The 18,868-nt window shown below is 29.3% G+C and overlaps 1 protein-coding gene across 1 annotated transcript; it reads left to right on the plus strand.

Annotated features, from left to right (window-relative positions):
- Window positions 1-13,963: 13,963 nt before the first annotated feature.
- On the plus strand, window positions 13,964-15,105 carry LOC140985114 (protein RADIALIS-like 4). The gene is made up of 2 exons (XM_073452871.1): window positions 13,964-14,429; window positions 14,883-15,105. The coding sequence occupies exon 1, from the start codon at window positions 14,172-14,174 to the stop codon at window positions 14,397-14,399; it is 228 nt and encodes a 75-aa protein (XP_073308972.1). The 5' UTR covers window positions 13,964-14,171; the 3' UTR covers window positions 14,400-14,429; window positions 14,883-15,105.
- Window positions 15,106-18,868: the final 3,763 nt, after the last annotated feature.

An 18,868-nucleotide genomic window follows, 5' to 3' on the forward strand; every position in this document is an offset into this window, starting at 1 on the left:
CCGAGGATGTAATATTATGACTTATTAACGTGACACTGACATAACATATTATAAAATAAGTAGATCTCTTGTAAAACAGTCACACGAGTCTATATTCATGATATGAATCGATCCGATACATAATTATAATGAAAAATAAGACTTGTACTCTAAAATATAATATATTTTTAACATAAAATCAGTATATCTCTTGTAAAACTTGAATTTATATGTTACATCATTGTTATATCATCTCTTTCGATCACGTCTTTGTCAGAGTTGGTCTTAGTCTTGTAAATATGTTTTTCGTTTGTTTTTATTTCTATTTCGTCATAATATTGATATGACGTAATAAAATATTATCGTCTTACCATGTTACTAAGTAACGATTAGTTAGACTCGATTCAGATGATAATAATAATTTAATTTTTTGAAAATATAGGAAAATGATTGGCAAACAATTATACATGACCCTATGCAAAAAAGAAATGTCCGATTGGGGACGTTGTATTTCCATCAATTTCTTGAATTAAATTTATCTGTGGGCTACAGAAAATTCAGTAGGAAAACTAATATCTCCGTGCCACTAGTTTTATTCTATTAATTTTCTATTATTTTTCTATGTTCAAATTCTTCCCATCTTTGGACAAAAACTTGTGTGAGACGGTCTCACGGGTCGTATTTGTGAGACAGATCTCTTATTTGGGTCATCCATGAAAAAGTATTACTTTTTATGCTAAGAGTATTACTTTTTATTGTGAATATGGGTAGGGTTGATCCGTCTAACAGATTAAGATCAGTGAGACGGTCTCACATTAGATCCACTCCCATCTTTGTGCATTTTTTGACCCGAAATACATGTTCAATGAACTCATCACAAGTTCCATATATGCCACATTATTATATTATTTTTTTAAATTAATTATATTTTTTTAAAAATTTTAAAAAAAAATCACAACCCTACTCCACCTTTTAAAATCACAACCCTACTCCACCACCCCTAATTGATACGTCTTTTCATCTACTTTATCAGTAATGAAAATTTTATTTTCCTTTATTTAATTATAAGAGATTGTGTTTGAATGGAAATATTCAGATTCGAAAAATTATTTGAACTTAGATTTGAAGTGATGGGATGAATTTGAAATCTATCACAATGACTTAAAAAATAATTATTCTATTTGAAATCCATCGTCAAGTAGATTTATCTAAATAAACCATTAGATTTGTTCAGATCGATTAATCCAAACACGACATGGATGTACAATCCTAATCAAATCTTACACACACATATATGTTACAATTTTTGGAGTAATAATTATTTTAATCGGAATATCAAAAGTGAGGAAAAAAGATTTTGTTTTTGTTTTTCCGACTTAAATATTGCACATGTATTTGATTTGGATGTAAAAAGTTGATTTGAATGATAAATTTCATTATTTTTAAAAATACAAAACTTGATATGTATTGTATCTAAACTTCAGTTAAATCAAAAATTTAAATCAGTCATCTTAAATTCATCTATCTAAGTGCAATCAAGTATTTAGTGGAAGTTAGATCTTGTTTTTTTTGTTTGGAGCTTGGTGGGAGTATTATTATATTACACAAGAGTATATCTTTTATAAGACGGTCTCACGGATCTATTTCTGTGAGATGGATGTCGAGCCGATTCATATTTAGATTGAAAATTAATAGTTTTAGCATAAAAATAATATTTTTTCATTGATAGGATCAGGTATGAGATCTGTACCATGAAATTGACACGTGAGACGGTAGAATCTTTTGATTGCACATATATATATATATATATAAAATTCATGCAAAAGCTTTGAGAAATATCAGTCCTTTCATTTATTGCAGGTAATAATATATTAATTATAATATGTAAAAGAAAAACGGAATGCCAACAATTGATAATGTTACTTTATTTGCGATTCTCCTATCTTATCGTCTTGGGATAAAATCATAAAATGAAGGGCAGTAGTCTATTAAAATAATAAGAAAATAATTAAAAAAAAGAAAAGAAAAGGTGATGGCATTGCTGGAAAACAAGGGAAATTTAGGGATATACTAAATATTAATAAATACATTTTCTTTGACTTAATTTACATTCACAGTGAAATATTTCATCTATATCAAATAATATTACTTGTTTTTTTTGTACATGTACACTTCAAGAAAAATAAAATTAGTTATACATATTTGCAAGTTAATTTAAGATGCTTCTTATTTTTTTAAACAAAATTTACAAATTTGGTCATGCGTGTTTGCTTATTTGCAATTTTGGTCGTTTATATTATCAAATTTCGATCATATATATTTTAATATTTGATAATTTTAGTCATTTTTATCGAAAATATTAATGAAATATTATAAAATTTTAAAAAAAATAAACGAACTAAAATTAAAATTTGACGGATGGAAACTTATCCTGGTGCTTTTCATCATTTCCAATCATTCAAGTAAAGTACAAAGCCCAAAATTTCATGTGCTTTTATATTTTAATAAATAAATTGGTTTGGTGGTTAGGTTAATCTATCTGGAAACCTGCACTTTTTTTGGGGTTTCTTTCCATTTATAGATGAAATCTGCCAACCTATTTTATTACCCAATTGAATGGATGCTTTTGATTGTTAACTTTNAAAAAATGGATTCCCAGGTTAAGTATGGGCACTGAAATCAATTTTTAAATGAAGGTGGAAACTGGACAAGTATTTAATCAGGGTGCGTGAATCCATTGGATACATAATATTGACTAGTCGGCTCTGTCCCAACCAATATACATAATGCTTTTTTTTTTTTATCATGTAAATTAAAAATCGAGAAAATTGTAATTTTTTCCCTCTGTTTTTTTTTTTTTTTTATCATATATGCTGTCAAATTATAATTTTAGTCGTATTTTTTTGTCAATTTTTTGATAATTTTAACTATTTTTTAGCTGAAGTGGTAATGTGGTAATGCACACGTCAGCGTCATAACTGCATCGGACCCAAATCAACATCATGTTGGAAGATGAATAGATTTTTTTTAAAAAAACTAATTGACGAAGACTAAAATTTGACAATACAGATTATCAAAATCTAAAAAAACAGTTATATATGACCAAAATTATAATTTTCTCTTAAATTTTTCATAGTTAAAAAAAAAACCGTGGATACATATTTTTGTGTCATTCATGCAAAGATTAATTACTCCTCGAAAAAAATCAAGAATAATTATATAATTTGAAAAAACCAATTTTCACCATTATACTTGTGCTTTTAATTAATGGTTATCAAAATTACTTTTTTTTTTTCTAAAAAAAAAGAAAATTCCTTGTACCAATAAAAGATGATAAAAAAAAATTTGTTGGGATAGACAGAATATGGGGTGAAGGATATAAAAACGAAGGGAATCTCTTCTTAGGAGCTACGTACACTTTGTTATTTCCAATATTCAACCGAATGCAACCTCAATACCAATATTGAATTCAAGTTGACGATTTGATTTATATTTTGTGATTAAAAAAATATTTTAAATTTTTTTAGATTTAAATTATCTTAATTATATGAATATAAAATGTTTCTACCAAAATATTTAAAATACTGTTCATTTTTTTGTTGTCGTTTTTAGATTTCACACACACACACACACATATATAAAAGAAAATTGGCAAAAACTTGTGTGAGACGGTCTCACAGGTCGTATTTTGTGAGACGTATATCTTATTCGGGTCATCCATAAAAAATATTACTTTTTATGCTAAGAATATCGATAGGGTTGACTCGTCCCACAGATAAAGATTCGTGAGACCATCTCACAATAGATCTACTCAAGTAAATTTTATATGTGACGTATCGCCCTTGTTTTATGTAAAATGTGTTCTAAGGGTTTTTTTTATTTATTATATATATATATATATGTATATATATATATATATATATATATATTTCTCATATTTAATATATATATATCATATTTAAATAAGTCCAGGTGTACGTAAATGATTTTAGTTGTCCAAATTATTAAATGACAAGTGAAAGCGCTGCAATGAATGGAAGATATTTTTTTCTCTGAGGACATAGTAAATGAAAATTTAAAATATTAAATTTCCAATCCAAAAATATTTATAATAATTAATTCGAAAAAAATATATATAACAGAATGTGGGAAAATTCATCTAAAAATCCACTTGATAAATTTATAGACACAAAAACCTAATATCCATCTCATTTAAATTATTTATGTGATTTTTTTTATTGATATCTCAAATTAACTTATTAAATATCTTTTCTTCATAATTAAAATAACTTAATTTTATACGAGCTAATTTACAATATTTTTATTTTAGTGATTATATAACATTTGTATTACGTTGGATTTTTGGATATGAAATTTTATAAAAAAATATTTTTTAAAATAGATTTTGTTATGAATTTATTTATTTTCCCATGGTAGCTGTCAGCAAAAAACAATAGGCTACATAACAATATATGCAGCTGTCTTCGATCCTAAACCTTAAAAACACATTAATTAAAAAAAACATAGAATTTTACCTTTTAAAAAATTAAATAAATAAAGAAATTACAGATGTGATGCAAAATAGTTGTGAAAGTGGATAAACATGAAATGGGCCTCACATTTGTTGGAGTCACATTCTCATTTTTATATTATATTTGTAGGCCCAATCCTAACTGACTAAGAAAGGGAGTGAATTATTATTATTATTATTATTATTATTTTTCAGATTATTTATTATTATCATCGTCGACGTCATTATTATTATTATTATTATTATTATTATTATTATTGGAAGATATTACGATATTAAATGCATATGTGATTTCAAAATATTTATCACCCTTATAAAAAAAAAATAAATAGACGTTTAACCCAAATAAACACACAAAGTGTAATTCATATTTTATGGTTTTGAAAGTACGAAAATTGTCATTATGATAAAATGTACGTAAAAACTTGTGTGAGACGGTCTCACATGTCGTATTTTGTGAGACAAATATTTTGTTTGGGTTATCCACGAAAAAATATTACTTTTTATGTTAAGAGTATTATTTTTTATTATGAATATCGGTAGGGTTGACCTGTCTCACAGATAAAGACTCGTGAGATCGTCTCACAAGAGACCTACTCTAAAATCGATATTATAAAATGTTCAAACAAAGAAATTTAAATTGACAAAAAAATAAAATAAAATAATGTGATTTAGATTCATTTGCACATATTAGATATTGAATTATATAAAAAAAAATTATTTTGTACATAACAAAAGGGTTATAATAATATTAATATTTTTATAGGAGGTCTATGAGTTTTTTTTTTTTTTTAAACATATGAAGTTGAACGTCTATTTATTTTTCACAGTGATTATTAAGTCTTTCAATATTTCACATTCGGTTATATGTAAATATATTATAAACATTAAATCGCATAAGATATTATCTATACTTATATTACTCCGTAATGTAAATTTACTTTAAAATATAAGGTATTAAATTTTAAGATTTGATAAAATATTAATATTAATGATTACGTTGGAAGAATGTGAAAATAAAAAGGATAATTTGAAAAAAGAAACAAAATGGAGGTTATTATTAATTTCTAGTTAGGAAATGGAAAAACAAAAAATCATTCGACGATGCATATTACGTGCTTGTACAATCGTGCGCAAATGAATGCATGACTCAAATATGTATCAGATAAGTGTTGTCTGGGATGTCGTAACACCATGTAACAACATATATCGGAATAATATAACACAAAGATAATTAAAATAATGCAGTGATAATTATTAATTATGCACAAATGAACACATTTGTGAGATGCCTCACGCAAAATAATCATTAGGCTTGTCAAACTGGGTCAGATCCGTCGGGTCGGCCCGCCCCGCTATAAAAATTGAGTGGATTGGGTTGATAAAATAGCATCCCGTTTGGAGGCGGGACAAACGGGCTGAGCTCGTTTGGGTTGTGGGCCAAGACGGGACGGGCCTAAACGGGATGGACTGGCCAGCCAAATTAGGGTAGAATTTTATATTTTTAAGTTTTATATAAAAATTCCTATTTCTTCGTTATTTTTTTTCATGCGCCTGGTCTCCATCACTTTGGTAAAATCTCTATGCTTCTACTTTTTTTTTGAAGAAGCTATGCTCTCCAGTCTACTCTCTTTTTTGTAATGTTTAACTCGAATTAATCTAGAATTATCGAAATAATATAGTAAATAAAGTAATTATGTGTATTGTTGTACACATAATATTTTCTGAAATTTACAACCGTCTGTTTCCTCGACTTTCTGTTATCTTCCAATGTTTCTCACTTTTTATGAAAAGGAGGATAGTAAGAGCTAGGTGTCTTGTGCAGACAAACCCTTAAGATCGTTAATTTTTGTTTGCTTGTGAGGACAAACCCTTAAGAAACTGGGGAAAGTGTATACTAAAAAAGATTTGGAATTCACCTTTAAAGGTTTCATTGTATCTACGGTTGGTGAGATTACATGAGTTAATTTTTAGCGCATGTGTACTATGAAATCTTGTGTGTAGATTAGAATAAGCACTTTATTTTTTATGGATTATGTTGATTGTTTTATGCTTTCAATGTCTTATTTCAATGTTTTAAAGTATTTTATGAAACTATTTGACTGAAATATATTTTTCTTCTATGTTTATTGTAATACTGTTTAGTATTTTTTTCTTAAAAAAATAATAAGCGAGTCGGCCCGCCTAACCCGCGGCCCAAGGTGGGTTGGGCTGGGTTGGCCATTTAGAGGCCCGCCCCGCCCCGCCTAATGGAGGGTTGCGGCGGGTGGCGGGCGGGCCAGCCCCGCCAGCCCGTTTTGACATATATAATAATCATTAGAAAAGAAATTGAGTTTACAAAAACAATGTTAATGAAAGAATGAAAAAATATATTCCTTTAACAAGTCAAGAAAATAATCGCATCGTAAAAACTCAATAACAAAAATAGCCAAAACACAAAAATACAAATATGTATAGTCGAAATTCGGAGTAATAAAACAATTTTTCAATCGACACTCTGTATGAGTGTTGTCTTCAAATTTTTTCAACACATCACGACACTACAGTAAAATTACGATGCTTCGTCTTTGTCAGTTCTTTAGAAAATTCTTCCATGTATTGCTTGTATCGCTTCTCTAACACCTTTATTGTGCATCAATTATTATTCGATATATACAGACTTGTGTTGATATTATTCTTACAAGATAATGAAAATAATCTTTTATTATGAAATAAATTAGTTTAAATATTAAAGAGAAACTCAATATCCTATAAATGCAAAATTTTTATACAAAATCTTATAAAAAAACAACAAAAAAAATTTAAGAGATAAATTTATGTGTTGCAAGACAATGCACATTTCCTTTCAAATACTAAAGTTCAAAAACTTTTGAATATTAGGTAAATTCAAACTTCCATATGTTACAAATATATCACCACCTATCTAGCTTATCCTCAACAGTAGGATAATTAAATTATATTTTACACAATTTATTATATTAATCACATAAATTAATATTTTGAAACAAAACTCACAAGATAATGGTTGTTTTTATTTTATTTAATCTTGGTTTGAAGACAAGTAGTGGAGAACCATAATTAATTTTTAATGGAAAACAGTTGTTGGGGAGACCATAATCACTTGGGTGTCTCATGAAGTATTGACATAACCAATAAGTCAAGATACATAATTTAGACCTAAATTCACTATTAATATATATAATATAATGTAACAAAAATTTGTTCCCAATCTTTCAACACATGATTCATTTTCCTATATTATATGACTTTGTAATTTAGTAAGGATACATCATTACGACAAAGTCTCATGAATATGTTTTACATGTATTGTGTTCAATAATTATCCATATTGTGTAGAGTAATTGAACATGGTGCTTGAACTGATGTACATTTTAAAATATTTGAGTTGCACCGTTATCATACACTATATAGCTTTTGGTAAAGCGACAAACATTCGGTCTTATAATTGGTATCAGAGCCAATGTCACGTGTTCGATTTCCATTGATTACAACAGATGTAATTATGGAAGGAAGATTGTTGGGTGTAATAATTGTCTCTGTTGGGTAGAACAATCGAAACGTGTTTGAACTGCTGTACAATTTAAAATATTTGAGTTACATCGTTACTACCAACTATAACTTTTGGTAAAATAACAAATACTCGATCTTACAACACGATTATGGCTTCTTATTTCATCAACCAGAAATTGTGACCAAATCCTCGATTTTAGATGCGATTTTGGAATCGAAACCAATAATCTTCTTGGGAGATGATTTCCATTTTGACCCATGACTCAAAATCAAAGCCACAACGAGTTATGGGCCGATATCTACTCATCCTGTAAATGGCCCTTCTGACCAACACAATTTGGGCTCGAAAGATTATAGCATATTGAAAATTTCTTCCACAGTGTGTTATAGAGTAAGCCGATTTCAAATTCTTAAATCAATTTTATTATGTATATTCTAAAAAATAATTAAGTTAAATATTTTAAATTTTATATTTTCTCATATTTTAAATATATTTTAATTCTTAAATCAATTTTAAATTTTTTTGAAACCTACTTATTTTTCGTGAAAACGACCGCATATTTTTTATAAAAAAAACACACGAGAAGTCTACTGACCATATTTCTTCAATAAAATTTTGTTCCGGACTTTGACTATCTCAACGGAAACATTTGCAAAATTCTTAGCCATACATTTCATTTAATTTTTCATAACATATATTTTGGTTAATCTAAGTTTTGTGTTTATTTTTATTCACACAAAAATTGGGATAACACTTAGCTTCGAAATTAATGGAGAGGATTCCATTTGGTTGGCGTAGGCAACGCATACGTCTCTCAACCAATCCTAAAGCAACGTACGACATTTATTTATTTTTGTGAGCATTAATTAAATCAATTTTAGATTTCACAATTTTTTTGGAAATTTGGATAAAAACATTTTGTTGAAAAACAACTCTTTTATATATAAAAAAATATTCTCTCCGTCCCAAATATATATTTATTTTTCCATACAAATTAAAAAAAATAATTAGAAAAACAATGGAGTAACTATAATTTAATATTCAAGAATTTCAAATTCTCGAACATAAAAAATCACCCAAATAATTAGAGTTGATTTTCATATAACTTTATATAATATTGTTCTTGTGCTGGCCTAAAAATGGGAGGGACCGAAGAATTATGGCGGGTAGGAATCCAAAAAGTGGAAAATGTTAAGTTTATGACCCAATGATATAATAAATGAGAGTAGCAATCCGAATCCTTCAAAAATCTTTGGCCTTTGATTCTTTTTAACCCCAAAAGTTGCTAAAATAAAAGCTTTTCTTGGGATTTGGATCCTCCGCTGTGGAGAAAAACAAGCACTCGGTGCTGTGCATTTTTTACACGAGATGATCAGTTGATCATCTAAAGGATCTCTAACAATGTCAGAAAAAATTGAAAAATTATCAGAGCAAACGAGATGATCAACTGATCATCTCGTGTAAAAAATACACAGCATCTAGTGTTGTGTTTTCCTCCACATCAGAGGATCCAAATCCCTTTTCTTGTGCTCACAACTCACACTCTCTCATTCATACCCTAGAGCTATTACCCAAAATAGACGGATGGAAATAATAAATTATGGTATAGTTTGGTACACGGGATAAGATAGGGATTGATAAATAATCCTCCTTATCCCACGTTTGGTACCTTTTTAGAAAGCTCATGATATTAACATGGGCCCGTAATAAATAATTTTATACAAGGATAAAATATCCCTTTTATGAGATGTGATAATTTTAATTTAATGATAAAAAAATATCACAAATGACTTCATTGCCCTCAATATATAAAAATCCTAAACATTAAAAATATGATCACATCCTATATGTGAGCAAGTTCTAAATTAGTATCACTATATGATAATTATATAAATGATTTTTATAAATCTCTACTAGCAGGTAGAAATTAAAATCAATTAAATATTTTTATTTATTTTTATATATTATATAATATGATAATTATATAAATGAACTCGAGATAATTATATAAATGATTTTTATAAATCTCAATAAAATTATTAGTACCACTCGATTAACCTTAAAAATTGATATTTGACTTGACTTATAAAATCAAGGGCTCAATTATCATATTATATAATATATATAATTAAGTAAAAAAATAATAAATATGAACTTAAGCAACAACTTTGAAATTATAAAATTTATCATGATAAGGTTAATTTTGTCATTACAATCTAATATATAAATTTAATCACTCTCTTATTAAAATCATACCAAACATTAAATATAATATCATATATCTTATTTATCCTTAACTTATCATTATATTATATATTACGGTACCGTTTGGTTCAAGTACTTCTAAGTACTAATATAAATAGTCCTATCATATCACTTGTTTTGTACAAGTATTATTTATCTCGATCAATCAAATTATTAATTATTTATTTCACATCAATCAAATTCGTAATAATTTATCTCACATCAATCAAATCAATAATATAAAATTACGATATTACCCTTAATAAATAATATTATTAATATTCTATTATTAATATTTTCAACAAAGACAAAATGATAATATCATATTATCTCAAATTTAATCAATCAAATCAATTAAATCAAACAATATTTTAACTATCATTTTCTATTTATTTTATTATTACAAAATATTACTTATCCTCATACTATATATCTCATACCATGAACCAAACGGTACCTACATGTTTATCCTATCATGTGTACCAAACTATACTAAGACAATAGAAAATCAATAGATATACGAGGAGACCAAGAACATCTAAATATTTTCCGTTTAAGTGAAAAATAACGGCGTCCGCTCGCCCCTCCGTTGGATCGCTGTGACATCGTCCACACCTCATGAACTTGCATGGTATTTTGTGAAGACAACAAGGAGAAAGGAAAACCATATATATGAATTTGGGCCAACCCTTTTTGTTCCACCTTTTCTTTGATCTTTATCAACTTTATCAAGATGAAGATCTTGATCAATGATGATCATTAATAGGACCACACTAGCTATATTTAATGTATATATACTAACTGCATTCATATTTTTGGGCAAACTCTTGTATTCCAAAAGGTGGGCAAGGTCTTGTTCAAACCCGTACAACTTTCTTAATATATTATTGTTATTGAATAAAGTTACGTGGGATATTAAGGTTGCTCCAAATGTGTAGCCTGTATTTCTTTTTTGTGCTATCCACAAGCCTTCTACACTTTACCCTTGAGGCTCCGCTTGTTACAACAGTTTTTGGTGTCACATTAGTGTTTAAGATATCACATCAATATTTTTCGGTGTTATGTTAAACACTCTGAATAAATATGATCATTAAAAGAAAAAATAATAACAGAACAAAGGAAGGAAAAAACACAAAAGTTTACGCGAAAAACAGTTTTAAGGGTAAAATACCACAAACATAAGAGAACTTATTGTAAAGGGTCAATAGTGGACTATATGATTGAGCCCTATCGACATAGATTTTCAAAATATTCTACTAATAAAAGTTATACCACATACATTGCACGATGAATTTTTAGGTACATACCCAAGTTTCCACCTTCTAAAACGGAATCTCCAATCAAGATTACTCCAAAAGTGTAAATTAGCCAAGTGTAGGGACTTTAATTTAAGTGGATTATCATACTTAAATCGGGATTTTTTTGCATTTACTTCTCTTGTATGTACTTATTTAGGGGTATTTTGTTTTTTAACCCATGATCAACTATAATACACACGAAGAGGTCATTTAATTTGTTTAATTATATAGTTGATCGAAGTTATTTTACAAATTTTTTCTTATATTTAATTTAACACTTACATCCACTATCAAGTACAAAAGTTATAACATATATAGAAATGAATATAGAGGAAATTAGTGCGAAAAAAAACTCTATTTAGATCTCTAACACTGTCGTAATTAAAATAATATTTTACACTTATCGAATTTAAATGCCATTGTACAATATCTCGATGAAACTTCTCATTCTGTAGCATTCCGTATAGTTGTCAACGCAAGATTGTTGGACAAATGGATGATACAATTGAATCATGTATCTTATCATGTTTAAAAAATATATGAATATTCACTAATTTCGTTATAAAATTCTAGTTGATTTGTGGGATTATTTCCTATTGGGATAAGTGGTCCTAAACCCAATTATTAATAAGAAAATGACATGTAATTCTATCCAAAAAATTAAATTTCTGGATAATAAAACTAGGAACAAATTCTGGAAAAAGTTTTAACCTTATAAAAACTTATGGTACAATCTCCGCCTTCGAAATCTGATCTTTCATTCTTCTTGTGATTGTTAATGGATGAAACCCATATCTGCTGACAAAGAACTTAATTGGACCATCTCATGGGAGGATAGATTCAAATTTAAATTTTGAGCAAATTTTGTGATTTACGTATATATATTGTTGGGTGCAATAATTGTCCCTGCTTGGTAGAGCGGTCGAACCGTGGTGCTTAAGCTACTGTGCGGTTTAAAAGATTTGAGTTACACCATTACCACTAGCTATAGTTTTTGGTAAAGCGGCAGACGCTTGGTCCTACAATTGGTATCAGAGCCAAGGTCACAGGTTCGATTCTCATTGATTGGAATGAGTGCAATTATTGGTAAGAAGATTGTTGGGTGCAATAATCCCTGCTTGGTAGAGCGGTCGAACCGTGTTGCTTGAGCTGCTGTGCGGTTTAAAAGATTTGAGTTGCACCATTATAACTAGCTATAGCTTTTGGTAAAACGACAGGCGCTCGGTCCTACATATATAATGGGTATAAAAAATCTTTAACGTATCAACAGTTTGACGTACAAAAGTGAGATCACTCGTCACAGTATTTTTCTGGCTAAAACATATTTAACCGAAAAATATATTATTTTAATTAAATCTTACGTGTTAGATTTTTTGGCTTGAAATTAAGTAATATTTTAATTTTTTAAAAATATGTTGGTTCATGTAATATTTACAAACGAAGACTCCTTTAATGCTGCCTTACTAGAAAAAGTCCAAAACCCCAATTTCAAAGATCTATTCCTCATGAAAAAGTATAATCATAGATTTGTCCACGACAAAAATATGAATATTTTCTGTATTTTTAACTCATTACTAATTATAAACTGATGGAAAAAAACAAAATTATTTCATTATGAAAATTTAAATATTGGGAAAAAAAGGAATCTAGCTAGACATCGGAGAAACCTGACAGGTAAATTTAAGATTCCTAAATAAGTAATAATTCTGCTCGATCATTTCTTTCAGAAGAAAGCTGAATGGACGATTGTCTTTATCGGCCACTGTAAAAATAAATAATGGATCAGATTTGTTCTTGACTTATAATTTCACATGCATGCAGTTGGAAATAGGTATTTTTTAAAAAGAAAAACTAAGATTTATTGTAATAAATAATGGGTTTTTTGACGACTGCATGTAGCTCCTAACCCCTATCTCTGGACTGCAAGAAAGAAATTCGTCTGCCCACTATTCAATTTCGAATAAAAGGACAAGCAAAAGAATTTGGATTCTCAATAGGACAATCTAATTTTTGCATGCATGTTTATTTATTGTATATGTCTTTGTTTTTGTGTGTGGTAATTTTAGTTATTTTTCGACGTGGTGCTGACGTAAATTGTGTCACATCAGCATTCTTGATGAAAAATGAGTACAATTAAAAAAAATCGAAAGATACATGATTAAAACAGAAATTTGATAACAAAAATCACAAAGAAACGTAAATGCAAAACAAAAAATATAATTTTCTCGTTGTTTATGTTCTCTTATTTTCTGTATAAGCTTGTCCTAACGTGCACTTTACTTTTCCAACTTGATATATGCCAAAAAAAAAAAAAATCTACAAATTTGCGTTACAAAATCGATACTGATCTACTTTCCCCAATCTATATATCCAGCTGAACCTTGTGGTTCCAATGCAAACAAGTCATTCAATTCAAATTTAGCCAATTAAATTGTATCAAAACCCCCCTCCCTCTTTCACTCTATATATATTCACTTTGCATGCAATATATTTTCACATAATAGAACACACATACGATCGATATTTCTGTCGATCTTTTATTTAATTTATTGATTTTACGGGAAAAAAATCATTACAAATTTCAGGCATGACTTCAAGGTCATTGAGTTCATGGACACCCCAAGAGAACAAGCTCTTCGAGAAGGCGTTGGCCCGATTCGACAAGGACACCCCCGACCGGTGGCAGAATGTGGCTCGGGCAGTTGGTGGCGGGAAATCGACGGAGGAAGTGAAGAGGCATTTCGAGATTCTGATCGAGGATCTCCACCGGATCGAATCCGGCCGTATTCCAATTCCTAATTACAGAAACTACTAGCTCTAGCTATGTGGAAGAAGAAAAAAAAAGGTATTGTTATTATTATGTGTCTATTTATTTGTTAAAATAATTATTATCATATTATTGTTATGGTTCTGAATTTTATTTTGATATATATATTAATTATGTACTTTATTTTAGGGCCTATCTCTTTTGGAATCAAAGGGTTCTGTTTCTTTCTTTTCTTTTCTTTTCTTTCTTTTTTTTTAATCTCACATTCGTTCATGTATGCCAAGGAATATTTTATGTCGCTATTGTGCATTATCCCATGGAAGAAAAAGTCACTAAATATTCCTTTTTTCTCCCTTTGAAATTAAATTTTTTTGTCTTTTGACGTTTTAATTTTATTTTTGCTGACCCTTTTTCCCTTGCTTTATGTATTTTCCATGTGACGGGCTCAAATGGANACTGCACGCTTAATTATATGTTATTATTATTATTTAGTTTTTTCCTTGTAATAATTAGTTTTTGGTTATTTGGCAGTGTCTGAAATTTCTCCACATGCAAGGGATCAAGGGCTTATTATGAATGATGAGGAAGTCATAGGTTGCAAGAAGCAGCTTTTCTTCATCATCGTCCTTTAATTTTTGCTTTCGTTTTTCTTTTTTTTTAATTATAATTATAATTGGTGTAATCTCGAATAGCAGATCAGTACGTATCGTCTGGTAATTTTCACTGCATTATTAATGAAAATATATGTTCTTAATTGTCTTCTAAAAATTTCGATAAAAATATGATCAAATATTCTCGAAAGATCTAAGGAATCAGAACTACGCGTACAATATATATTATATTCCCCGGGGATCTTAAAGTCAGAGTAGACGTACGAGACGAATGGCTTGATTTTATCTGAAAATATAAATTCATTTTTCCAAGAAATTCTTGACAACAATTAGGCAATGTGTAAAATTAATTACATTTAAAACCTAGTGTTTTTAAAAATCCAATACATGGATTAAATATACTTGATTTTTAAAATACATTTAAATAAAGCAAGATATCTTTTAATTTTGGAGCTAAAGCAATAATAGCATCCACATCAAATACCTTAAAATAATATTTCTCAGACAGAAAAAAATAAAGACATGCATGGTAAATTATAAGGAAGTTGATGTATTGAATATCCATATTTAATAAAATAGTTCTTTTACCTTAAATTTAAGATTTTGGATAAAGAATATGTTGTGGATGCCCTAATCGGCCTTACCCCCCTAACGCCCCCCAACCAGTCAATTCAACCATAAATGGCAGAAATCCTATTTTAGTTTAACTTACTGAATTAACCCTTAGCGATTACTATCGTGTTTCGAACCTCAGCTCTCGATACAAACTGATCATGTAACCTACAAGATTTTGTCAATGTGATCATTTAATTCAAAATGTTCAAATAAGAACTTGGAAATTGATGTACTTAAGACTTTAAAATGAATCGAATAACGATGCGTATATTACGAGAGTAGATCTCTTGTGAGATGCTCTCACGAATCTTTATCTGTGAGACGGGTCAACCCTACCAATATTCACAATAAAAAATAATATACTTAGCATAAAAAGTAATAGTACTTTTTCATGGATGACCCTAATAAGAGATCTGTCTCACAAAATACGACCCGTGAGATCGTCTCACACAAGTTTTTGCCATATTCCGAAGTGTCACCATCCATTTGAACATATATATATATAACTAGAGAAACCTTTGCCAATACAAATCTTGCTATAGCTAGATATTTCTCAAGTTACTCACTTGATAGAAGATATACACAAACTTCTCTTCATAAATTACAAAAGTGCCAAATTGTCATATTGTGATCCTCGTAGTCTCTAAAAACAAGTTAAATTTTCAGAGGTCATGGGATCGGATAGAGTTGTGGTGGTGTGTTTATGCATGCTTGATTCTTACAGGGGTAGATCTCTACTTAGAAATTCCTTGGTGACTAACTATGCTACATTCATAAGTCCAACTTTGTACCTTTTAACTAAAAAATAAAATAAAAAAATTAAAGATCTCGAGCAAAAATTATTAGAAGGGTGTAATATTAGTAAAAAAGTTTATTAAACGCGAAAAGCGGACTAGATATTTGGAACGTACGAAAAAAGAAACATTTACCATACAATTGGACTGGAGGGATTACATCACGTCCGAATTAGAGTGATCTTAAAGATATTAATTTACTATTTTTGCCAACATTAAATTCAGAATTCTAATTATCAGTTAATCTCATTATTTTTGGAATGAACTTTTTTTTTTGGCATGCACGCAACGAATGTGTCTCGACCGACTGCTCATGAAGAGAATAAAAGATGCAACAGGCCCATTCTACATTATCAATAGCAACATGACTATGCGTAGCCGAAAGTGTGCGATATATTTCGCCAAAAGAAGTTTAAACTAGCTAGAGCCACACCAAATTAAAATTGTGGTCCTTTAATTGAAACTTTATTTAATATCGAATATTATTTTTTTTACTGATATTTGAAACAATTTCAAGCACCGATTCAATGTCCCGACATTTATATATATATATGTGTCTTTTGTTCGACCATTAGTCGTTTGTGACTTCGTGTACACTTGTATTTTCATTCACGTCATCGATTTTCTAAGGTTTTCCATTCCTCGTTTGGTCCAAATCACATATAATTGTACATATTCAAATTTTTGACAATGATGGTATTTTTTTTAAAAAAATAATTTATTTTTTGGGGCTAAATTCACCTATGTTGTAATTAAAATTTAAAATTTTCAATCCAAGTATATTTATAATATAATTAAAGAAAAAAATTATTGACTAATTAATATATATTTGGTGTTCATTTAAATTAATTGGTGAAGGTTGCCGAAAATTTGGTAATAATTAATAATACTTGACATTTCACACTCGATCCACATTTAATTAATGTGCTACATTCATGTCCTTTAAGTTGTCCTCACTCAATCATTTAATGTCATCGAACCACAAAGCATTATGAGCTTGTCTTTTAATCATCTTTGATATATGAGCCAAAATAAGAATTTTAATTGAGGGGGTTAGTTTATATTTTTACACAACTAATTGCAAGTTTTCATGGTTACATGTTGGGAAACAATAATTGCTTCGGGTAAAAAAGAGTTATCAAAACTTGACATTTGAGTTGTTGTACATAGTTTTGTTAGAATCGATGAAGTGTGTAGACGGAGGGTGTGGATAAACACTTCAAACTTCAAAATCCTCTACTTCTGAAAATTGTGCTTCTGAAATGTTTTAAGAAGTCAGAAGCTGGTCTAGTTCTTGTAAACTGCAACACCCTAATTTGATAAGTGCGGAAACAATCCACGATACTTTAATAAAATTAAATGCAGTAGAGAGCACTAAGGTACATAATTTGTTTCTTCTTAGTAAGTGTTATGGTTTTCCTTAGGTTCTGGTTTTCTTTAATCAGCACATCACCATACACTACAAGAAAAACGCCCAACAACAACGCATATACAATAACGGTTTTTGTGAAAAACCGTTGTCGTATAGTCTTTAACAACGGTTTTAGTGAAAACCGTTGTCGTAGGTAAGTTTTGACAACGGTTTTACAAAACCGTTGTCTTTTAGGGGGTAAAAGACAACGGTTTTCATAAAACTGTTGTCTTTTAGGAGGTCAACGACAACGGTTTTGAGAAAACCGTTGTCTTTTAGCGTTTTTTTAAGGCAAACCGTTGTCTTTTGCCGTGTTTTTTGTATCAATCGACAACGGTTCATAAACCGTTGTCGATTGGCGTATTTTTCGGACAAACGACAACAGTTTTAAAAAACTGTTGTTGAATTTAGCCACGGTTTTGATTTAACCGTCGCTAATGTAGCGACAGTTATAATAAGACCGTCACATGTTTAAGTTTAGCGACGGTTTATTTTACACCGTCGCTAAATTAGCGACGGTTTTATTGACCCCGTCGCTAAATGTAGCGACTGATTTATACAAAACCGTCGCTAATTTTAAATTAGCGACCGTTTAGAGAAAACTGTCGCTAAAATGACCGACAGTTTTCAAATTTGCGACAGTTAAATGAAATAACCGTCGCGAATGGCGAGGGTTTAGACAAACACCGTCGCCAAGTCTCTATAAATAGCCACATTCTCGGTCCATTTAAAAGATTGAAGTCGAATAATTATCACTACTATTTTTTTTTTATTAAACGACAAACATTTGATCCTATAATTGGTATCATAGTCATGAACATGTATGTGTTCGATCACCGTAATTTGAAACGATCTATGCAGCTATTGGGAAGAAAATTGTTCGGAAACAATATTTGTACGTCTCTGCTATGAGAGCGATCGAAGCATAGTGTATGAACTGTTGTACATTTTACAATATTTGAGTTGCTCCCTTTTTTTTAAAGTTTTGGAAAAGCCCATTTAATTTACACAAAATATTATTATATTATTAAGTTAATTTAATTTTGAAGTCGGGTTTCATGCCATGCATGGTACGTAAAATATATA

Source organism: Primulina huaijiensis, chromosome 9, assembly GCF_012295235.1.
Source record: "Primulina huaijiensis isolate GDHJ02 chromosome 9, ASM1229523v2, whole genome shotgun sequence".
Classification (NCBI taxonomy): Eukaryota; Viridiplantae; Streptophyta; class Magnoliopsida; order Lamiales; family Gesneriaceae; genus Primulina; species Primulina huaijiensis.

What these genes read in the sequence shown, in the direction of transcription:
- LOC140985114 (XM_073452871.1), top strand. Translation starts at nt 14,172, where the DNA reads ATGACTTCAAGGTCATTGAGTTCATGGACACCCCAAGAGAACAAGCTC.